The following is a 24,602-nucleotide window of genomic DNA, read 5'->3' as shown; positions in this document are numbered from 1 at the left end:
ACTTGGAGTAGAAAATACACGATACCTATTTCACATTTATTTGTTTCCATGAGGCAAGACTCAATTAAAAGGTCTTACTTAACATTTCCTGGTAAATAATAGACAATGTCATCAGGATAGTGCTGGTTCTTTAAATGGAACTAGCAGACAGACTTGTAAAATTAGTGTGTAGTGTAGTGTGTTAGTGTGTAGGCCAATGATTTATCCATGATACCAATCAGCTTGACACTACGGGCCGACCCATGCAGCCAGTGTGGGGTGGGAGCTGGGTAAACTTGCCCCGTGCCTCAGAGGGCTAAGCTGGTTGGGGACCCCCAAGAGGGACTGGCTGCTTTTTTGTTTATAAATTCTAACAAGACTCACGCCTTGGGCCTCAAGACATGTACTTCACAGGCCTGACTATGGGTAGTATTCAGTTAAATTTTTACTCTGAGTGGACCTGTTGAAATTAATAGACCTAAATTAGTCATGTTAAATAATTTCAGTGGGTCTACACTGAGTAATACTTAGCTGTAAAGTGGGGTGGTATTCAACTATCATAATTTAGTGAGCATTTGATGCACACAAAAATGAACTCTGTATTGGTAATACTAAAAAAACTCTCTTTACACTTTCACTTCCTTAAACCCTGTAAAAATCATTACTGAAAATCATAATTTTTTTATTATTAATCCCTAAAGTGTGTAGAATTAGGCATATTGCATTTGTGCTTAATGGAAAAAAGAGAATTCTCAAGATGGTTGTTTGCTCTTCTAGCAACAGAGTCTTAACATGAGACATCTTGAGGTGTATTCATACTAGAGGTGTAATTACCACTAAGAACATGTATTATGTTGCATCTAACTGTGTGGGAATACATTTGTGAGAAATAGCTTTATGCAACTTTAAATCTGCCACTGTAGGATTTTTCTAGTATGACTAAAATTGCGAAAATTCATTATGAGCTACTTTACACGGGTTCATAATTGTTAGGGAAGCCATTTGTGTAGCTTATGCTCCAGATTATGCATTCAGTGGCAGCTTTTATAAGGAAAGAAGAGTTCCTTAGGCAAACAGTGTGAGTTACTTGATGTGGCTTCTGTAATGTTCGCACATGGTTATATAAAGAATTAAACATGAATTTGCATCTACTACTACTGTTGTTGGGACGCGGGTGGCGCTGTGGGTAAAACCACAGTGCCTAGGCCTTGCCGATTGTATGGTCGGCGGTTCGAATCTCCACGGCGGGGTGAGCTCCCGTCTTTCGGTCCCAGCTCCTGCCCACCTAGCAGTTTGAAAGCACCCGTAAGTGCAAGTAGATAAATAGGTACCGCTTTCTAGCGGGAAGGTAAATGGCGTTTCCATGTGCTGCGCTGGTGCTGGCTCGCCAGAGCAGCTTCGTCACGCTGGCCACGTGACCCGGAAGTGTCTCCGGACAGCGCTGGCCCCCAGCCTCTTAAGTGAGATGGGCATACAACCCTAGAGTTGGACACGACTGGCCCGTACGGGCAGGGGTACCTTTACCTTTTACTACTGTTGTTGTTCTTGTTGTTTTACTAACAAGCTAGGAACTTCAACAGAGTGAATCCCATTTATTGAAGTTCTGTCTTGTTGAAGTTCTACATTACCCATTGTCTCTCAAGACAGAAGGATGCCAACAACAGCAATCTTGGTAGTTCGTTTTCTGCTTTCTTGAAGAGTATACCTTCTCTCTCTGCGTGGCAGGTGGCAAATGTGTAGTCCTTCAGGTGTTGTTGGACAACAGCTCCCATCAACCCCAGCCTGCATGGCTAAGGGCCAAGGATGATGGAATTACAGCTCAGCAACTTCTGAACAGGCCACAGGTTAGTCACCTGTCTTAAAAGGTGCACCTTGGGAAACAGTGAGGCAAATCCATATTTGAATAATATGAGGTTGTAATACAGAAGTAGGAACGTGGAGTCCTCTTCGCTTCCACTGCATTTAAGAAAGAAAAAGGCACATTGAGTTTGTCTCATTGAAATAATGTTAATGGGAACATAACCTCAGACAGCAGAAATATGTGATACAAGTTTTCTGATTATAGCAGATAACTTATTTTCCTGACCTTTTGCTAACTATTCTTGCAAGTTATTGTCCTCTCCTTGCACTTTCGTTATGCCTCCTTCTAATACCCTTTTCACAAATCAGGATGTTCCTACGTAACAAACTCAATGCTTTCTCATTTGAAACCAAAGTTGCCACCACTTCCAGCTAGTGAACCCATGCTTATCTTTCACCCTGTCAGAGAAGTGAAATAGTATATTTTAGAAGTGGCAGAAAGAAACTCAGGGCACCTAATCACACTGCTGCCTACAATTTAGATACCAGACCCTAATAAATGTTTGGGAGTTTTCCAGTTCTGTGTAGAGTTAATTCCTAAACATTTTGTAGTCTTTAGAAACGTGGAACAATTTTTTAATAATAATAATAATAATAATAAAATTTATTTATATCCCGCCCTCCCCAGCCGAAGCCGGGCTCAGGGCGGCTAACAATAATCAAATAATTAAACAATCAAATAATCACACATTCTAAAAATATTTCATTATAAAAATTAATTAAAATCAAATTAATGGCAACCGATTAAGCAAGATTCTGTACAGGTTGCCAGAGGAGGGAGTCAGGCTGCGCCCTGACCAAAGGCCTGGTGGAACAACTCTGTCTTGCAGGCCCTGCGGAAAGATGTCAAGTCCCGCAGGGCCCTAGTCTCTTGTGACAGAGCGTTCCACCAGATTGGAGCCGCAGCTGAGAAGGCCCTGGCTCTAGTTGAGGCCAGCCTAACCTCTCTGAGGCCTGGGACCTTGAGGATGTTATTATTTGCAGACCGTAGGTTTCTCTGTGGGGCATACCAGGAGAGGCGGTCCCGTAGGTACGAGGGTCCTAGGCCGTACCAGGTTAGGACAATAAAAATATTGTAATAATCCTTTCTGCTTCTTTCAAGTGTTAGAGTTGCCTCAGCCAATTGTAGTCTGTTGTAGAATTAATCTCATTTTTTTCAATGGCGAAGTAGTTGTGGTTGTTTAGTGTCCCCCCCCCCCCAAATCTAAAAAAATGCATTTACTTACTTACTTATCGTACTTACTTACTGCCCTTCCTCCTGAAGGAGGCCACTTTGCACTTTCTTTTTTGGTGAAGAATTACTTCATATTCCAACGCAAAACTAAACAAACAAACAAACAAAATATCAGCACTTACAATCTGAAACGTATTGATGAATCTACTGAAGTTCATCAATTGACTTGTTTCTAAGAAGGACAGTTACTGAGGTTGGCTGCCTAACTTTCCAAGGCTAGACCTATTTTCTCACAACATTTACATGTACCTCTAGTGATCTGGATGCAACCACGTCCTCTTGGCTACTGGAGACTGGGTGCTGATTGCCCAGGATACTAGACACAGGCACTGAGGGACCACATTGGCAGAAGCTGCCTGGGCTGATGGGAATTCAAAACCATCTGAAGGACATCAGGTTGGGGAAAGCTGTCCTTAGAGGTACTGTATATGCTTAAATGAGGACTTATTCCCAATAATTTCAGAGAGATTTACATCTAGGTAAGGCTGTCATGTAATAGGAGTCTTTGAGAGGCTTCCTAAGCCTAGTTAATTCCCTATCTAAACTAATCAGTAGATGCAAATGGGAAAACAGAAATATAACTGCTGCTAAATTACCGACCATTAATGTTTTCTGGGCCATTCAGACTAACATTGTTCTTACTGGCCTGAATGTGGCATGGCAGCATTTGTCTGTGCAACTGCCTTGAAAAATTGAAGTGAATGTAATGTGCCTGCAAGTGTTTGTTGATAGTATTTTATATTTATTGTGATTCCTCAGGCCTTACTGAAAGTTTCTCTGCTATTCACTTACAACAGTAATAGTTCTTTAGCTTCAACTGGTAGGTGAGTTAAAAGAATAATCTTTATAGTGTTTTTTGCAACAGTAGGAGTTAGCAAAGATTTTGGGGGAATAGCACATTATTATTATTTTTGCTTTCTGGGGGTTCTTGTTGCGAAGTCATGTAATAAAAAACCACACCTTTAGCAGCAGAAAAATCTAATCTAACTTGTGTCCTTGTGTCCTCTTAGAGAATTAAATTTAAATGCTATTTTAAGGAGGTATTTAATCAATAGTCTCCCATGGCATTTGCTTAGAATACATTTCTGGTATTAACATAACATTTAACAAAATTGAAATCTTTAATTTTAATGTCCCCCAAAATTACCCAGTGGGGTAGGTTATTGCTGTTTTCATTTTTTATTGCCAGTAGTCCATGATAAAAATGGGATTTAAATTAGAAGTAAAATCTATTTGATGGGCTTCAAATTTCTGCAATACAGAGATGATCAGTTTCACAGCAATCCTCAATCGCACTATTTGTTCAAATTCTCAAAGCATAAACTTTTCCGTCACCTCTGATATGTCAACATATGAACATTGAAATGAAAAATATTGAAATATTGCATACAGCATAGTTGTGTACAAACGGCTACTTTTTAAACCTGTTTATAATTCGGCAAAACAACTGCATTACAAAACCGAGGCCCATTTATTTTTATTATTATCATCATCATTTTATCTTTCAAGAGTTTGACTTTGAACTTGCATGAAAGAGTGAACTTTGCAGTTTGTTAGCATAAGAAGAGCAAATGTTACTTTTTAAAAGAAATATACCACCACTTGATACCTCTGGCACGGTTCTGCACACTCAAGTACTGTTTAGGACCCTGGGGGCTTTGAAAGTTCTCAGGACAACATGAGGGGCTATTGAGAGTGGTGATATGGCTGGAATTTATTTATGTATTTACTTACTAAGTAGCCTAACTCCCTGGACACGTAACATGCTCTTGGTGCACACTGACTCATTCACTGTGGTTATACTACTTGTTTAACCTTTTTTAAGTATAAAAAAGTGTTAACTTGGTTTCTAGCTGCTGTTTCTGTGTTCTTCCCTGTAATGTCTCCCACCATCCGTGTTCTTTCGTAGCCTTCAAGATGTTCAGCAAGGACTGCAGTCCACAACCCAAGTCAAAGTCCAGTCCCGCCCCCATTCCCAGGCAGCAGTGCTCAGTGCTAGTGCCTCCTTGCTGGTGAGAAATGGGAGTGTCCACTTAGAAGCATCACATGACAATGCATCTGCTGTCGGCGGCAGCAGTTTGCAGGATGAACTTGGTATGCAGGCCTTATCTAACCTTGGTGCAATCAAAGTGTTTATGCAGCAGATTTGTGGCTTATAATGCACTGTGACTTGGCTTTGTTGATTTCTGAATTTTCAGGGCGTGTGACAGCAAATTGTTCTGGTCCCCCTTTTTTTTTCTTTTTCTTTGGAACACTTTGCAGATTAAATTTACTCCAGGACCTGAATCGCTCTTCTGAATTAGAACTTGAATTCTGCCTTGAGTACTATGTACTTTAGTCACATCACAGTACCTTAGGATTCTGTTCCTAAACTTTATGCAGTGCTTTTGAAGGCTTTAGTTGGGCATGAAGCTGTATGTGTCCTACACATGCAAGAATATATTATTACGTATTCAATGTTAATTTCCAGAATGCAGGTGATATATTTCAAAATCTGTTGCGTTCAGACCTACAGCTGTAAGTTGTAGTTGTTCTTAACAGCATGGGCATGTTAAACTATTTTTCAAGAAATAACCACAAAATTTCAGTTTTGTAGTAGAAAATGTTGCATTTGGGAAACAATAAAGATTGAGAACTCATGAGTTTCATGTCACCCTTATGTTTAAATAACGGAAGCATTGTAATGGTGAAAATTTGACCAGTATTTTTAATGAACTGATTATGAGTTAAGAATGCACAATTGCAATTTGTCATAGGAGTGACAAATGTTGCAAAGAAATGTTTCATGTTGGACTGTTCTACATTTGCACCAGAGCACAAAATGTGGCATTAGATCACTGCTAAATTGTCGGATCTTTTATACAGAACCTTATTAATATTTTAAGAAGTAGAAAAACATTTAGTGCTTGACAGCTTTCCCTTTTTAATTTATGTGAGGGATGAGGGAATTGCACAAGCCATCATAAATATAAAAGCACTCCTGGATTTCATTCAAGTGTTAACACTTTCAATCTTAAAAATATTATGAAAATAATATTTTATTCTGGGCTTATATTGATTTCTCTGATCTGAAGTCGAAGGACTCACATCAAGTAATTAGGATGAGCCTTCACCCCCTATCCCATTCACAGTATGCACATAAAATTAATAGCGTTTTCTTTAAAAACAAATTATTTTCTTTTTGAGAAGTTTTAGTATTTCATTTACGTAGGTGAATTCGAGATGTCTCATTTTTCTGGTCTGTTAACTCTTTTTATTCTGTGGCAAAATAAAGCACTGGAATTTGGTGTTGTCTTTTTGTGATTAATTGAGAATAGTAGTGAAACTAGAATATTTTATTTGAAAGGGACTGCCTCGAGGATTCAGTGGGTAGGAAGAAGAGCCTTTCCACTAAAACGACAACTTATAGACTGCAACAATCTTAAGATAATATTAAATAGCTTACAATATGCTATACTCCTAAGCTCACGGGTCTTAGTCACATTTTTCTAGGAGCAAGTCCCATTAAATTTACTTCTGAATAGAAATTGCATTAATTTGTTTTGTGGAGGCACTTCAGTTCAGTTTTTCAGTCCAATAAGTTTGACTTCTTACTTTTTGTTTCTTTGATAGAGATTCTGCCTGTGGATTCAGCTCTCCTTTTTAAAATTTATTTCTTGTGTTGCCTGAGTAGGTATGTTGAATGTATGTGCTAAGTTTCTTCATTCTCCCATGTGGATGCCTCCACCAAAAAGCAACAAGCACATTTTGTATTGGCACCAGATAACTTCCAGGTGGATTTTTCAGCAGATAGCAAACAATACAGGAAGCCATGCTGATTGTAATTAGTCCAAGGCATGGGTGAAAAGAACAGGAGGGGTCATGGAGCACAGTCTGAAAAGTGTGGTTCAGTGCAGACTTCCCTACTAGGAATCTCTTCCATGAGATACCATATCCCCCACACCATCCTTTTGGAGGAAGCTGAAAGCAGACCATGATTTACAAGGTCCTTTCAAATGTGATGTCCTTGAGACTCTGGGAAAATAAAACTAAGCTATTTCCTGTGTAACATTTCTAAAACTGAGTTTAAGGGAGGGCGTCCTTGTTGGTTGGACTTGGAAATTCTCCCACATTACTTAACAACCCTAGTGGTTTTCAGGCTGGAATTAGCTTGTAGTGGCAGCCTGTCATAATTCACTTTTGAGAATCCTTAAACAAAAGAGGATCTGCCATTGGGCAATGTCAGCCTCTCCCCCCCCCCCTTTCTGAAATGTGAGAAAACCTATTTAGAAGGTTTGCCCATATAATCAGGTGCCATCTACTGTTCTGCTGAAATATTACAGAATCCAGTTATGCTTTGTATAGGGTCTGTCTTGTGGTAAGACTGGGGCCACAAGCATTCGGATGTGACTGCTGTTCCTAGCTCCCAATGAGAATGCTGTACAGCTACCACCACTCGTTCCAGGGCATACCTCATAGACTGTAGTTTTAATTGTTGTATGGTGTGAAGGATATTTGGGACGTTGGCAGGACTGAATCTACTTTCCTGTTCATACGTCATAGAATTGTAGAATATGAAGGGATCCCAGGGGTCATCTAGTCCAACACCCTGCAATCCAGGAATCTCAGACTAAAGCATCCATGACAGATGGTCGCTCCATGACACATCCTACCTCTGCTTAAAAACCTCAATTGAAGGAGAGTCCACCATTTTACATTTTTGTTGTCAGGTGCTCCTCTGTTAACAGATCTGGCTTCAGCACAATAATGTAGCACTTGGGAACGAAGAGCTCAGGAGCCAAGCACTGGAGGTCCTGATCGGGGGTCAACAACCTAAGCGGCCCACGGAGGTCATTTAACTGGCCCACAAGCTACCCCCAAACTGAGCCGCCCACTCAGCGGGTCCCTGTGCGCTGCGCTAAACTGGCGCAGCACAGGTTCTGCTTCTGCAGCACCGGAAATCGCGTCTACACAGACGCCGGAAATTGTGAACGTGCGCAAGATCCGGCCCACAGAGGGATCTCCGCTGGAGTGAACTGGCCCAGGCGAGGTAAACCTTGCCGACTCCTGGTCAAGATAGTGAAGACCTGAACGTCTACCATGTACTTACTCTCTGTGCTCAGGTAGGTGGGCACAAAGGATACCCAAACACTGCAGAAGACTAGCAAGCTAAAGGTGATTAGCTTGGCTTCACTGAAGGACCCAGGCAGCTTCCTAGCAAGGAAAACCACTGTGAAGCAGATTGCAGCCAGGAAGCCCTTGTAACCAAGGGCACAATAAAACAACACAACATACCCCTTGTTGCATTGCAGAATGATTTTTCTGGGCTGGGAGAGCATGTTGGAATCTCAGATGTAGGAGGAGAATTCCAAGCCAGGTAGTGCAGATGACCAGTTGGACACTGGAACAAGAAATGACAGTGGAGCTGGCTAGACTCTTGTCCAGCTATCACCTCCCCTGGTTCCCTGGTGTTGTGATGAGAAAGGTCAGCACCATAGTGATGCGTTCTGCCAAAACAGAAGAAATTGCAGTTGAGAAGATGATGTTGAAGGCCATTCGCTGGTGAAGACAGGTCGCTTTCCTTGGCTGGCCAATGAAAAGGAAGGAGGGAGGAGAGGAAAGCAAGAGGGAGATGAGGACATTGTCTCTTGTTTTTCTGCCTGAAGAACTATGTCTTCTCTGGATCACAGTTAGGATTATTGTTCATTTGCCATTTTGGTCTTGGACAAGTATGAGGGACTTCCTATTCATAATAGTTCCTGCCTTAGAATCAAGGGTGAGCCTGCAACTCCCAACTTGACAGTCTCTCTTCTCCTGCATTACTCCACTGATTTTATCTTTCTGTAGACTTTGACTTATAAACAGGATTCCATCTCCAGATTCAGTAATATGTGAAGGTGGATTCAGATGACAAGGAGACTATGCTTCTTAAAAGCTTAACTGTATAGCACCTTTACGGCAGTTGTCTGTTGCCTTGAACCACATAGTTAAGCTCAATATTAGCAGTTCTCAGCGCTGCTTGGAAGTACAAGGAAGCAGACAGAGAGGTCTGACTGCTTGGTCAGAGGATCCAGATAGCTCTGTTCCTGTTTTGTTAACTCAATGTAGTTACTGTAATACCTAATAAAAATAACAATAATTTTATTTATAGCCTGTCCTTCTGGCTGGGCTTTCCCAGCCACACTGGGTGGCTTCCAGCAAAATATAAAAAATAATAAAATGTCAAACATTTAAAATCCTGATACAGGACTGCCTTCAGATGTCCTCTAAAAGTTGTGTAGTTCTTTATCTCCTTGGCATCTAATGGGAGGGCATTCCACAGGAAGGGCACCACTGCTGAGAAGGCCCTCTGCCTGATTCCCTGTAACTTCACTTCCCGCAGTAATGGTAATTCACCTACCATTAATTAGCGCATTCTGTGTTTTAAGAGTTCAGTATTTAATATACCGTCTCTTTGCGGGACACAAGTACACTGGGGTGTAACACCTTAACACTGACTTCATTCCAGAGTCCCATGGATGCTCTGTGGCTGAAATCAGCTTTGCTGGGAAAAAGTGAATGATGGCTAGAATTGAAGTGATACTGCACTCAACAATAGTGATCAACTTCTGTTAAGTTGTGGACTGGTACACTACCAAATACTCTCAAATTTATGATGTTGATATATTCTGATCAAGGGTAAAGGAAGAAGAAAATTATTCCAGGTTGCCAAGCCTGGAAAGGCAAGGTATCCTCCATTTATATTTTAAAATTAGATGGGGGGGGGGCTGTTTCTTGGGCAATTTGAATTATAGGACAGAACAAACTATCCTTAGACAATCAGAGAGTATCATTTTCATTAAGCCTCCCTCTTATCTATTACACATTCATTCTGATTTGCTTGTACACATGGAGGTTAGATTATATTCAGTCTTTGTTGAACATTCATTCTGATTTATTGATTTCTCAATGCATTTCCCTGTCACCTTCATAACCGCAGAATTTAAGTTTCTTTTTTAAAGTGGATTTGTTGTAGTAGGTAGAAAGAATGTTTTAATCCACTTGAATTCCACAAACCTAAATTTCCTGATATGTCCTTTAATCTCTCCCACAAAATGCTGATAGTGTGGAAGTGCCTTAGCTGCTAGGGACTGGGGGAAATCTCATTCATCTTTTGCCTTAAGTAATGCGGGGGGGGGGGGGCTTTGATATTTTTCACATGATGTTTATTATCAAGTTCCCTTCTCCGTTTTGGTTCTGCAGGCATGGACAGGGCACTGTTTGCTTACTGAACCGTGTAGGAAAATTACAATATGTTTTTGTAAGAGGGTTGCCAAGAGTTACAGCTGCATCTAAGCAACAACTTTTCACATGTAAAATTCGGTGGAACGCATATATATATATATATATATATGCCAGATTGTATGACTGATCTTCACTGGGATCACATCTTCTTAATAGCTTGGTGTTTGATAGTTCTGGCACATCCTTTTTTATATATGTGAATGAAAATTATGGGGGAAACACACTAATTCAAGCCTTAGAAATAAATGCACACTGTTTAAAGTGTAGCTTATTCTTATATTTTATTGTTTGCTTTCCATTCCTAGATTGTGTTCTGCTTTAACAGGTGGTTAATATTCTTTCTAAATATTTGACCTTTGTGACCTTCAAAATAAGGCTGCCACTAATACGATGTTACAGGTGTACACAAGTATGCAGGGGGAAATGTGCTATTATATGGGAATGTTGAGTTCGTGTTTGCTGTACTGTATGTCCACATACTGTGATTTCTAACCATATGTGTCAGTGACAAAATAATCCAGGAGTAGTCTTCGCTCATGAAAACATACATTGCTTTTGTATGTGGAAAGAACCCAAATTGTGATGTGTCTTTCAATAAACATGCACTAGTCATCTCCTATACCAACTCAGCCCATTCTTTTAAAAACATTTGACCCTTCTCAAATACTTTGGGAGGAATAAAGCATGATACGCCCCCAAGGCCTGTCATTGCTATGCATGTGTACATTTTTTTAAAAAAGTTACAGCTTTAAAAATAGTGATGAAGGGAGCCAAACTTTCTCAGTTAAAATTTATGTTTGTTCATTTGTATTAACATTTGTTGCAACTCTAGATTTAGGGTTATCTCATTATATTTTGTCAGTGAGTCATGAATGACAATAGGGAACAGGTACCAAGAATTATCTAGGGCATTCAGTACATGGAGCCCTGCCCGGAGCATTCAACAAGTCCTGGTTAGACAGATGTTAAAATAAAAATCTCTCAACAATTACGGTACAAAGTTTATAGATTGGCTGTTCTGTGTGTGGTGAAGTTGGGAGCAGCATGGAGGGGAGTTAAAGCTGGAAATACTGTCCATGTGGCGTACACATATCACTGCCGTATGCAGTATATCTAACACTTATTCTCAACAATCAGTAGGACCTAGTATTAAGGTTACTGTTGGTTTTTACTTCAGTTTCCATAGCCTGAATTCACCATAGTAATTAGTCTGGCTCAGCTTGTTGCTGGGCATGCATTGTCAAATGACTGAAATGTGCATTCTTAAATGGAGTGTTGTTCCACTGAATCCAGATATTTTTTTTTGTACTTCCACAAGAGCTACCTCACATGATAAAGAAAAAAAATGTTCACACCATGTATTCTGATGGTGAGATGTCATCGGTGAAAACGGGACTGTGGGTGTTTGCTTGCTTTTGGTTTTTATGGCCTGTGGAAGTGTGGAAAGGAAACTGGCAAAATTTGGTGCTGAGAATCCACCATTCCCTGTTTAAGAATGCAGTTAGCATTTTGAAAGGAAATTGTCTGTGCATAAAAGCGGAGCAGAACTGGCTTCTGCTATTTCAATACATAAATAATATTGTTTAGATGAAGGCATGTGTGGAGCCTCAAATCATTCCACTTGTCTTCCCGTCTTACATTTGTTTTGACCTAGCAATATCTGATCAAGGATCTGTTCAATTCCAACAAAAGGTCCATTTTTCTTGAACTTTCAAAACTTGAAGTGGCTGTGAATTCCATGTATTAATATGTGCTGCCCAAAGAAGTCCTATATTTACGCAAATCCAATGTGCCATCAAATCTAGTGCGCACCTCAGTTTTCAAAACCTTGAAACCAAAATAGGATTTGCTATGTCAGTAGTTTTTTTGAGGCTTGCAATCAAATCTAATTCACCATCAAATCTAATGTGCACCCTAATTTTTGTGATGTAATTTGGCCAAAAATGGTGCGCATTACATTCGAGTAAATACGGTACTTGCTTTTGTCTGTCCCACAGATATTATCAATCAATTTCTTTGAATGAACCCAAGTTCTAGCATTATGCATGAGAAAATTCTCTATTATTATCATAATTCTTGTGCCAAGTTATATGGAAAGATATGGTAGTAATTTTACCTTGTAAAATAAATAGGCTGAACATCTTTACCTCTTCCTGATAGAGGTGATAGAATGCAATAGTCTAAAGAAAAAACACCATAGTTAATTTTTCAATGACTTAGTGACTGATTTATTTTCCTGTTTCTGGACTGTGTCCGCTAGGTATGAAAACCTAGCTCAAAGAAAGACCAGGGACATGCTAAGGAAAGATGTGTGCATTACACAAGTCCATAAGTAACTCTTTGCTTATATACATTAATCTGCATTCTTGGTTGTGACCAATTTGGTCTCATGGTCCCTGATCAAGTAAAGACCTCCATTAACCGTTGATGAAGTGTGTGGATGTAGCTATAAAATACTTATGTAGATTTGTATTGTGTACAAGTAACCCATAGCATATACTTTTTGTTACTACAGTGTAGAAATATGCTACAATATTTAACCTATCCTGACTTTCTCTTTTTGACAGGTAAGTTCAGTTCTACACTCTACGAGACAGGGGGCTGCGATATGTCGCTTGTGAATTTTGAGCCTGCTGCAAGAAGAACATCTAATATCTGGTGTGTTTTTGAAAACCAGTATCTGTGGTTTAGTCAGCAATGCTGAATATGCAAACAATTCTGAAAGATTCTTAAGCGTCTGTGTATTTTTGCAAAAGTCAGAACACTTTCAGAATTGTGATTTGATGTACATGGGAACCTTTTGGTAATTTTATATTTTGTCAAAGAATACCCATCATATTGAGACTGAGGAAGTTGCAGGTTGAATGAAGAACTGAGAACCAGAACCAACTTCATTCTCATGTTTATATAGTGCAGTGGTGGGGAACCTTTTGCCATTCAGATGTTGCTGGACTATATCTCTTCTCAACCCCAGCCAATAGCTGAGAGTTTCCTGATAGCAAGGGAGTTGTAGTCCCACAGCATCTGGAAAGGCAGATGATACAAATGGTCAAGGCACTTTGCATACTTCCTTTGCACACAACCCTTGAAGCCTAGGCAGTATTTCAGAACAATCAGTCAAAGTGTTAATTACCTTTTAGAATGTTTTATTGCTTAACTTGGTGTCTGGATGCATGGCTTTATTCTGTTTGAGTGCAAAATGTTTGAATTTACATATGATTTCTAAGCTGCTGCCACCACCACAGGGTGGTGAAGCTATCCTGTTTTCCCTAGCCAGGGTTTTGGATAGGCTTTGCCAATTAGGTCATGATACCCTTTCAAAGAAAGAGAGAATAATCTAACAATCTTAGAGCAAAATGAGTACACAAGATCCTTGGACAGGATTTCATATCCTTTTTTAAAGGCAGTAAGCTGAATAAGAGTCATGGTGCTTGGAGTAAATGACTGCTTTGGGGGCATAATGTCCCCTGGGACATGCAGATTCCACACCCACCCAACCACCCACCCAATAAAGATACAGTGGTACCTTGGGTTACAGACGCTTCAGGTTACAGACTCCGCTAACCCAGAAATAGTACCTCAGGTTAAGAACTTTGCTTCAGGATGAGAACAGAAATCGCACGGCGGCAGCAGGAGGCCCCATTAGCTAAAGTGGTACCTCAGGTTAAGAACAGTTTCAGGTTAAGAATGGACATCCGGAACAAATTAAGTTCTTAACATGAGGTACCACTGTACGTTTATTACAAAATCAAAGAAAAATAGAATGCAGTGAAATACATCATTTTCTGCCATTGCTTTGCATAAATAGCAGTGCATAGCAGAGTCATGCAAACCAAAGTATTTTCGATGTGGAATTGTCTTTATGGTGCAGTAGTAGCCAGCCCCTAGCTGGCACCCAATCTTCAGGAGTTTTCTTTTTGGCTCTCCAAATACATATATTTTTAGTTTTAGCTGCTCCTGTGGGTCCTCTGCTGTGGCACCCTAATGTTGAAAGCTTTTTTTTTGACCCAACAAGCCCCACTCCCAAATTTATCCATTTAAAAATCATGCAACACCTTCTATTTACTGATTATTTTCATGGGTCGCCTGCTGTAATTCTGTGATACCAAAAGTTTTTGTAACCCCTAAACCCCAAATATGCCGTTAATTATTATTCTTACATTTGTCCAGGACCACTTGCCCACTTCTGCCACTCCCACTTTGACATTTGACCCTGGAGTGTTTGCAGTGGACCTTTATTACCCTCTGCCTGAAAAGGGCTAGCAATCACTCAGATAGGACTAGGTATTCAGCCCAGAATGCAACCCCATATCCAGCTATCAAGATATTAATGCAGAATTAATGGCTTGTTACGAAATAGAAATAGAAATGCTCGTTATACAGGCCTCCTTCTTTCTTAATGTCAGCATGTTTGGGTAATAAGGTGCATTGTCCTATCAAGAAGGTGTATCATTTCTTTTTCCCTTGGTGAAAACAGTACTGCCTTTCCAGTAGCAAGTTGATTTAAACTGGGGTAACTGATGTCCTACAAACTACAGAAAGAGTAATCTCTTAAACAAAAGAAGAGACTTGAACTGGAGAACAGTGTGTGGTATCAAACTAAAGTAATCTTCTTGTTATTATAGTGACACGGATTCTCATGTATCAAGTTCTACCTCAGTTCGTTTTTATCCACATGATTTAGTAAGTTTTTGCATTTGCTCCTTATTTTATTGCAAGCAGATGATCAAATGTCACTCTTAAGTTGTTGAGATACAATTAAGTATTCTGTCTGTAAATTTAGCACAGGATTTGAGTGGTTCAAGTTGTCAGCAGCTGGACAATGCCATGCCTTCACTGCTACAAATAATTGGAGAATTGCAGCCATGTTAATACTTTAATAACGTGAGACCTGGTGTGTGTTTAATTAGACAAATGCAGTGCCACCCACCTCTTAGATCTAAGAAAGTGGTGTCCAAGCCCTGCTCAATGCAGAATGGATTGTAGACTATCACTGCTAATGATTTGTAAGGTCTTTGAAGACTTTAGGTTCAGCTTGCTAGATCCTTACCATATCAGCTTGAAATACCCTGGAGTAATTGAAGTTGTAAAGAAGAAAGGGCCCTTCTACTCAGCCTTGTGTGTTGGATGTTACTGGATCTGCAATTCCCATTGTCACTCATCATTGGCCATGCTGGCTGCAGATTAGTGGTGGGGATTTTCTGGCTATTATTATTATTATTATTATTATTATTATTATTAGAATTTATATACCGCCCTATACCTGAAGGTCTCAGGGCAGTTCACAGAATAAAACCAAATGAATTCAGGTGATTGTTAAAGTGGCTCATGAAGAGTTGACCACTTCTGAATTCTGACTTCTGGCTGGATCCAGTTCCTCAACCCTTCTGCAAAAGATGGGTGTTGTCGTTCCAACAACATCTGGGGACTCAAGTTTGTGGAAGCCTGTTCTAGGTGGAGGTAGGGTGTGGTTTGCATGTGCACTATCCCTGCAGTTCCATAAAGTTTTATAAAGGGTCAGTGCTTTTGCTTCCTGGAAGAAACCAGCCAATACAGGTTGGAACTCCACCATGAACCCATGCCAGGGTTGAGCATGTAGTCTTCAACCACTGTTAATCAGGTGTGCCTTCCTGAAATGAGATAAATCACATCCTCCTCCACCTTCCCTTCTCCCTGAAACATACAGATTTGCAAAGAAGATGAGACCAAGGGGGTAGTTCCTCATAGCAGATCTTTGGCCCATGACACTTTTATGTTCCTTAAGATCTATAGTTTATAGGCTAAAACAGTGTGAATGCAACTTATTATTGACTTTATTGTAGCTCTCCCTACCCCAGATCAGGCTGAACAGGCTGTTGACCATAGATACAGATCTCCTCGAGCATCAAGACATTGACCTAAGCCCTGACCTGCAGGACCATCTGCAACCTCAAGAGGAAGCTGCCCAAAAAGTCAAACACTATTACCGCTTTTGGATCCTACCTAAGATCTGGATTGGCATCAATTTTGATAGACTGACTCTCCTAGCCTTGTTTGATAGGTGAGATCCCATGAGCACGTGCTGTTCTAACATAGTTCAAGTAATTATTTGCATCAGGTTTCCTTTTGCTTGGTTCGTATGCTAGTGATTGATGCACTGTTCAAAGCATTAGTCAAATCAGGTGGTGGGTACTGTTAGAAACGGGGCCAAATGGGCCCAACTAAGAACAGCAGTAACAACAAGCTGTCGAGTGTCTGGTGGAAAACTGGGGAGAGGGAAGTTAAATGGAGGACCCTGGAAGAAAGCATGATACACTGGTACCTTGAACATGTCCGCTCCTATCAGGAGGAAAGGTTTACTGCAGCACTTGAATTTAGAGCACTGGGTTGTGCAGATAAGCTACCCTCTGTTGTGCACTTTTAATGGTATATTGGGCATTGGGTATCCAGCAAGCCACCATCATTCTGCTCAGCAGTTTGCTTTCTCCGCCCTGGAGTATCTATACTGCTTTACAGACTTCTTTTTCTTAGAGTACCTGTTGGGATACTGCCAGGGAGACAAAGTCCATCATGCCCCCACGCTGATGCCGGACGATCCATCGATCTCCCGCAGATACAGTATCAGTCAATTAGCGACATGAAGCCTCAGAAATAGCTTGCCACATTCCAGAGCTCGTGCACACTCTATCAGCAGAGTTTGCACAACGAAAGATGCACTCAGGAGAGCATATTTACAATTTTATTCAGCGTTGGTCAGAACAAAGAAAAAAACATGACTGCCTGCTTCGATGTCTCAGGCACAGAGAGAGAAACAAAAGCAATAGACAAACAGAAACTTCCTGTGAGCAGGAAATACGTAGGCTGTGACTCACAACAGCCTGTCCCCTTTTTAAGGTGGAACGGAAATATCCTAACATCCTCCCCCTTTCCGTGTAACCTGTAGTACCTGTGGTTCAACTCAATTGCAACCTCTGTACATAAACCTTAAGTTGTTCTCTGTTAACAACCTTAGACAACAGATCAGCAGGAATTTCATTTCCTGGCATGTAGGACACCTGAATGAGTCCTTTCTGAATACACTGTCTTGCACGATGTAGCTTAATCTGCAAGTACTTGGTTCTTTGCTTGCAACTCTCGTGAGTTCAGCAAAGCCAAACAGGATCTATTGTCTTGATACACTTGTATAGGACATTTCACATAAACCCTAATGTCCTTAAACAGTTGCATCAACCATTCACAATCCATGAGTGAAAATGGCAGAGCATTGAGTTCTGCTTCACAGGAACTTAGGCTAACTGTCGTTTGCTTCTTGCACAGCCAGTAAACAGACAGTGGTTGTACATGTAGCATACTCCAGAAGTGCTTGTACCATCCGTGGTGTCACTTCCAAAACTAGCATCCGCAAAGATTTCAAGACCCCCAGTCTTCTGACTGGTGAACCTCAGCCTGTAGTGCAAAGTCCCTTTCAAATAGCGGGCTATGCGCTTCAGTGCTTTCCAGTCCTGAACAGTAGGATTGTTGGCATGTCTGCTAAGCAGGTTAGTGCTTACAGCTATGTCAGGTCTTGAACATATAGCAATGAAATTCAACTTGCCTAGAATGCATCTGTACAGCGTAGTGTCAGAAAACGCTTCAGCAGTACTATCTACCCGGGTAACCTGTCACCATCGGTGTGTCTGCTGGGTTTGCATCAACCAAATTCAACCTGGTTAATACATCAGCAATTTTCTGTGTTTGGTGAACCAGAAAATTACCTGCTCGGTCCCTCTCCACCTGCAGAGAAAGATAGTTGGATACCTCACCAAGATCCTTCATGTCAAAGTGCTCCTTCAGCTGAGCTAGGGTGCTTTGGTACAAAGCCTGATTCTTCCAAAACATCAGAAGATCATCAACAAAACATAAACAATACAGTTTGTTTTGCCCCTCCTCCTTGACAAACACACATGGATCAGCTTTGCCCTGGTGAAAACCTAGAGAAAGCAACGTCTCAGTGAGTTTTGTGTTCCAACACCTGGCACTCTGCTTGAGACCATATAAGGATTTCCGAAGTTTACAGACCATTCCCTTCTGTATCTGCATTCCATCAGGTGGAAGCATATACAGCTCCTCCCCCAAAACCCCATACAAAAAAGCTGTATTAATGTCATGATGGGAAACATGCAGTTTCTCCTCTGCAGCTATCTTGAGCATCAGCCAAATGCTCTCATACTTGACGGTGGTTGAGTAGGTCTCGTGGTAATCCTGTCAGGGTACCTGTGAAAAACCTCTGGCAACCAATCTGGCTTTGTGTCTGACAACCTTGCCATTCTGGTCTGTCTTGGCCTTGAAGACCCATTTGCTGCCAACCAGTCTCATTCCTGGGACTACTGGTACCAGCTCCCAAGTTTGGTTCCTATTCAAGGAATCAACTTCAGCCTTCATGGCATTAAGCCAAGGCTCAGCATCTTTAGAGGTTAACTCCTGAACCTCTTTGAAGCTTGAAGGTTCCCACACCTTCTCTGAGCTACTAAGAACAGCAGTTGCCATCTTAGCAAACTCATCAGCAAATCTCTTTGGAGGTTTGCCTTTCGTGGCCCTTTCAGACCTGGAACTAGATGCAAGTCTTCTTGACTCATCTCCTCCTTCTTAGGAGAAAAGTGACCAATGGTGAACAGTGGTTCTTCCAGTTCATTGTCAGACGCATCAGATGGTCTGACTGAGGCCTTTGCGCTCTTGTAGTCTGCTGTGTCATCACTGTCGCTGACACCAGCAGCAGCGCCGCCCACTGAGCTGGAATCCGAACTCTGATCATCATCATCATCATCAGCTTCCTCAGCTTCCTCTTCTACCTGAGCATCATCTGCTTGTTTCACATCACCTTCATCTTCCTCTGGGTAACTCTGGAAAATTCCCACATTTTCCCCCCACTTAGGATTGTACTCAACACTCTTTGTGAACTTAATGGACTTAGAGTCTGTCATCCATACCCTGTACGAACCTTTTTCGTACCCCATGAACAAACCATGTGCCCCACGCTTCTCAAGCTTGTTGCTCTGTGGGGTGTGTACCCACATGTCAGAACCAGAGATTCTCATGTGCTTGACGTAAGGTTTCTTACCAAACATCTTCTCATAGGAAGTACAACCAATAGGTGATGACAGTCTCCTGTTATAGGAATAAACGAACGTGGACAAAGCCTCCCCCCAATACTTCTCAGGGAGATTGGCATCATGCAACAAGGTTTTTAGGCCTTGAAGCAATGTCTGGTTTGCTCGCTCAGCAAGTCCATTCTGCCATGGCGATCTAGGCGTTGAGAGGTCATGCTGGATTCCCTTCTCAGTCAGGAAAGCTTCAAACTGCTGAGAAGTGAACTCCCCGCCTCAATCAGTAAACAAACAGCCGATACGTTTACTGTGAGCATTCTCCAACCAAGCACAGAATGCCTTGAACCTAGGAAACGCTTGTGATTTCTGCTCGAGCATAAACACATGAATGTACCTGGAAAAAGAATAAATTAGAACCATGAAGTACCTTGCTCCACCCAAAGAGGGCGCAAGTGGACCAACCAGGTCTGCGTGGACTAGCTGGTAGGGTTTGGAAGCCTGCCTGCTAGATTCCTTGCCTTTTGGAGCAACCTTCACCTTGTTCTCTGCACAAGATACACATTTCATGTGATACTTACAGGGCTTGATGTTCAAACCCTGAACCAATCCAGGCATCTTGGCCAGCGCCTGCCAAGACATGTGACCAAATTTTCTGTGTGCCTCGTGAATACATCCTGCATGAAGAACTTTGTTAGTTTGTGCAACACAACAAAAATCAACATTAGACACAGCAGCACCATTGTCATCATAAGTTATACAGAACAAACCATCTATAAACTTTGCATGCAAAATGTCCTCTTTGCCTTTCCTGATGACACAGACTCTTGAAGGAAATCTCAAAGCCACGCCCAGTCAGCTGTGGGACACTGAGCAAATTGTCTGCAGAACCTGGAACATAAAGTACATCCTTGATGGTTGTGTGCAGACTTGCCAGTTTCACAGTCCCGACTCCTGCAATTCGCAACGTCTTTCCATCAGCCTGGTGGATCTCTCCATCTTGAGGTGTGAAGGAGATAAAAAGGTGCCGATCCTAGATAGATAGATAATACTTTATTCGGCTATAAGCCCACAAGGTAAAACAAATCAATAAATAAAATAGCATTTTACATTCTAAAATATCAACTAAAATATTTCAACGCATAATCTCCTTCACATTACATACAATCTCTAGATGTACCGTATTATGGCCTTGAAGAAAAAGATGGTGCATAGAGTTTACTAGATTTTTAATAGTCATGCAGCATTCCATGAAGTCTTTTATATGAAAGAACTGAAATCAGGAATCTGGCAACCTGTAATGTTCTATAAGAGTCAATGTCCTGGAGTAGATAGGCTAGGGCCGATCCTTTGTTAGATGGCGGGTGGCTCCAGAGTCAATAATAAATCTGGCCTTGGCCTTTGAAGCAGCTTTTCCAGCAAGCAAAACCTTGTTTTCCACCGGCATGGGCTTTTGCTGCTTGCCCCCCTGCTCCTGGCCATCAAACTTGCCTTTGGCCTTCGGTGAAGCAGTGCCAGCTAACAAAGCCTTGTTTTTCCCTGGCGTTGGCTTTCCACCCCCCTTCTGCTTTGGGCCATCTGCTGGCTTCTGTCTCTGTTTACTTCTGGCCTTCCGGCCTCTGCAAAGATGACCTTGGCTCTCATGGGAATCAGAGCTCTCAGCTGCTGACTCCTTGGCTCCCCTGGAGGCTGGAATGCTGCCTGGGATGACATCACAGTCAGCTCCCCCTGCAGCTTGCAACCGGTGCCCTCGGCATCCCTGCAAACACTCTTATTCTGGGAAACAGCCAGGACCTCCGATGCAGTCAAACTCTGGGCTGAGATGACCGGCAGATGGGCTACTTTCAAAGCATTCCACATCTGACGTGCTGTCGCATTGCCAGCTAGCGTAGCAATTTCCTCCAGAGAGACGGACAAGACAATTACGTCTATGGCCCTTGAATCTTGGGCCCTCCATCTATCTGTCAGAGGAACTGGAGGGACTTCACACACAGTATGCCACACTCCAAACTGCCGTAGTAAACTCTCACACCACACTGCCCAGGTCTCATAATTGTGCCGATTTAACTTTGGGCACTGAGTGCCATCATCTGAGGCTTGGAAAAACTCCATTCCAGGCTTTTACTTGAGCCGTGAGCCTTTATGCCTTCAAAAACTTCTTATCTCGGCAGCTCATAAATCTTGAAGCCTCTGGCCAATTAAGCCAACCGGAGTTCAAAGAGGCTGCCGTGGCAACAGAAAAGTCTTACTTTTCCACACATACCTCAGCAGTCTGTCACAGTCTTGTTCTCCTGTAAGTGCCGTGAATCTGGGCCCGAAACCTGTTGTTGGGATACTGCCAGGGAGACAAAATCCATCATACCCCCACGCTGATGCCGGACGATCCATCGATCTGCAGATACAGTATCAGTCAATTAGCGACACGAAGCCTCAGAAATAGCTTGCCACATTCCAGAGCTCGTGCACGCTCTATCAGCAGAGTTTGCACAACGAAAGATGCACTCAGGAGAGCATATTTACAATTTTATTCAGCGTTGGTCAGAACAAAGAAAAAAACATGACTGCCTGCTTCGATGTCTCAGGCACAGAGAGAGAAACAAAAGCAATAGACAAACAGAAACTTCCTGTGAGCAGGAAATACGTAGGCTGTGACTCACAACAGCCTGTCCCCTTTTTAAGGTGGAACGGAAATATCCTAACAGTACCTTCACTCGTTTTTCTTCTGCAGAACCATTACAGAAACCTTATTTTTTCTCAAGACATACTGCAGTGTAGATTTTTCTGGGAGGGGATGAGTATGGATGGATTTATCTGTCTTGTGGTTGGGACTACGGCTGGGTGACATTTTTATCCTTTCTGACTGATTCTATAGAATGTGTTTGAACAGCCATTTGAACTCCAATAAAACGACAATAGATTCAGCACCTGAAATTTGCATGCTAAGGCATTCTCAGACTTTTGAGATACAGTATCATAGGTCATTTTCTTTAGTTTCCTTGAACTCCTGCAGCCTCTCTTCCAACTGTATAAACCTATTTAGCTTCCCAGTACCACATACATTTCCTTTTCCATAGAAATCGTGAGATCCTGGAAAACGTGTTAGCTGTCATCCTAGCTATCCAAGTGGCTTTCTTGGGTTCTGTACTTCTTATTGAAGGCTTCTTCAAGGATATATGGGTTTTCCAGTTTTGCTTGGTGATTGCCAGCTGCCAGTATTCCTTGCTCAAGGTAACTTCTTTTGCCACTGTCAATTTTAAATATTCATATTCTGCCAGCATTTGTACAATCTATCTTGAGTTAATAAGAAGCCTAGTCGTGGCTGATCTTTGTTGGGTGTGCATGCAGTCCCTTTGCAAGCAAACCAGGAAGCCTTCTGCTAACCACACTTTCATGTTTTGCCCAAATCAGGAAACAAAGGTTAAGAGCTTCAGAGCAGGCCAGGACATTAAGCCAGCTTCAAACAAGAGACGTATATCCCAAATTGTTCTGAAGCTATTAACCACAGTTTCCAGGTTTGGATGAAATGGGAAACTACATATTAAGCCAATCAAAATATTATAAAATAGTGATCAAGCTTTCATCTTCCCCAATCAACTGTTGAACAAAGAAAGTGTGTGTGTATGGAATCCAGCCTGTTGAAAAGTACTGGCGAACTCAAAAGCTTGCTCACTATTACGTGACATTTTAATGGGTCCTAATAAAGGCATTGCTTGAGTATGGATTTTTCCTTATGAACCCACTGCATTCCTGGGATGATCTTAGAAAATTGGTATGATTCTTCTGCTCTTACCTCTTCCGTTAAGTTATTTTCAATATTTTAAAACTTTCACTTCAGACCCCAGCTTCTCATGCTTTGTTGAATGCTGCTTGAGAAACTAACTTCGGGGGTGGGAGCAGTGAGGGGATGAGGGGCTGTGACTGAAAAACACACCATGAGAAGCCTTGATGTGTCCATGGAAGTTCTGTGGATCCTACCTGTTAAGAGAGTCTTATATTGAAAAGTAACCTTGAAAATAAGCCTTACCTAATATTACCCTTTCATTTTTCTGGTCTGTTTTTTAGAGTGTGCAACCAGATTCTTCATCACCTCGGCATGTAAGTTTTCCTATATGGAACAGAACATTTTATTCAGAAAAGGCATAGCTAATACTCTGGTGTATCTGAGTTTAACACACTGAACTTTCTAATTTAAAGCGGCATGCGTAATAAAGTTTCAAAACCAAATTTTGAAGAAGACAATAGTTATGATTTGCAACTTTGAGTTGCAGTAACCAAACTTGTTTTTTTCAGGGTCATAACCGAATCATCGCCTATAGCCGCCCTGTTTACTTCTGCATATGCTGCAGCCTCATTTGGCTGCTGGACTATGGCAGCAAGAGCACTTTCACTGCAAGGTTCCGACTATATGGAATGGCTTTCACTAATCCAATTTTGCTGCTATCAGCAAGGGACTTGATTATCGGTGAGCAATTTCTTTATGGCTCTGATGCATTGTATTTGCTTCTTTAGTTTTACAGTGGTACCTCGGGTTACAGACGCTTCAGGTTACAGACGCTACAGGTTACAGACTCCACTAACCCAGAAATAGTTAAGAACTTTGCTTCAGGATGAGAACAGAAATCACGTGGCGGCGGTGCAGCAGCAGCAGGAGGCCCCATTAGCTAAAGTGGTGCTTCTGGTTAAGAACAGTTTCAGGTTAAGAACGGGCCTCCAGAACAAATTAAGTTCTTAACCCGAGGTACCACTGTAAAAGTATTTTTATACTGCCGTATCATAAATTAACAGGGTGGTGTAAACTCCATTAAAAGCTACGTGGATGGTATGCATAGATCGTTTGCCCATCGTGGAGACCATATAGATTTCTGTTCTTTAATGGAGATACAAATAAATGGAATCCCTTCCTTTCTCATTCTGTCTTTTAAAAGTTGTTATAATTGGAGAGGAAGTAGTTGTCATTGTCAGTTCCATGGGTGGCGCTGTGGTCTAAACCACTGAGCCTCTTGGGCTTTCCAATCAGAAGGTCGGTGGTTCGAATCCCCATGACGGGGTGAGCTCCCGTTGCTCTGTCCCAGCTCCTGCCAACCTAGCAGTTCGAAAGCATGCCAGTGCAAGTAGATAAATAGGTACCACTGCAGCGGGAAAGTAAGTGGCGTTTCCATGCGCTCTGGCTTCCGTCACAGTGTCCCATTGCGCCAGAAGCGGTTTAG

At 41.7% G+C, this 24,602-nt stretch overlaps 1 protein-coding gene across 1 annotated transcript in view; it reads left to right on the top strand.

Annotated features, from left to right (window-relative positions):
* PCNX1 (pecanex 1) overlaps positions 1 to 24,602 on the top strand; it is an 82,893-nt gene that overhangs the window by 34,802 nt on the left and 23,489 nt on the right. Inside the window, exons 8-14 of the mRNA XM_081839062.1 lie at positions 4,983 to 5,167; positions 12,904 to 12,994; positions 14,962 to 15,019; positions 16,159 to 16,376; positions 22,470 to 22,623; positions 23,458 to 23,490; positions 23,686 to 23,857. Of these exons, the coding sequence (XP_081695188.1) occupies positions 4,983 to 5,167; positions 12,904 to 12,994; positions 14,962 to 15,019; positions 16,159 to 16,376; positions 22,470 to 22,623; positions 23,458 to 23,490; positions 23,686 to 23,857 (911 nt within the window). The remainder of the gene's footprint in view (positions 1 to 4,982; positions 5,168 to 12,903; positions 12,995 to 14,961; positions 15,020 to 16,158; positions 16,377 to 22,469; positions 22,624 to 23,457; positions 23,491 to 23,685; positions 23,858 to 24,602) is intronic.

The sequence above is a fragment of the Podarcis erhardii genome (assembly GCF_964252035.2).
Source record: "Podarcis erhardii genome assembly, chromosome: 1".
NCBI classification, from domain to species: Eukaryota; Metazoa; Chordata; class Lepidosauria; order Squamata; family Lacertidae; genus Podarcis; species Podarcis erhardii.
The sequence above is the reverse complement of the archived record's forward strand: the minus strand, read 5'-3'. Positions and strand labels throughout refer to the sequence as shown.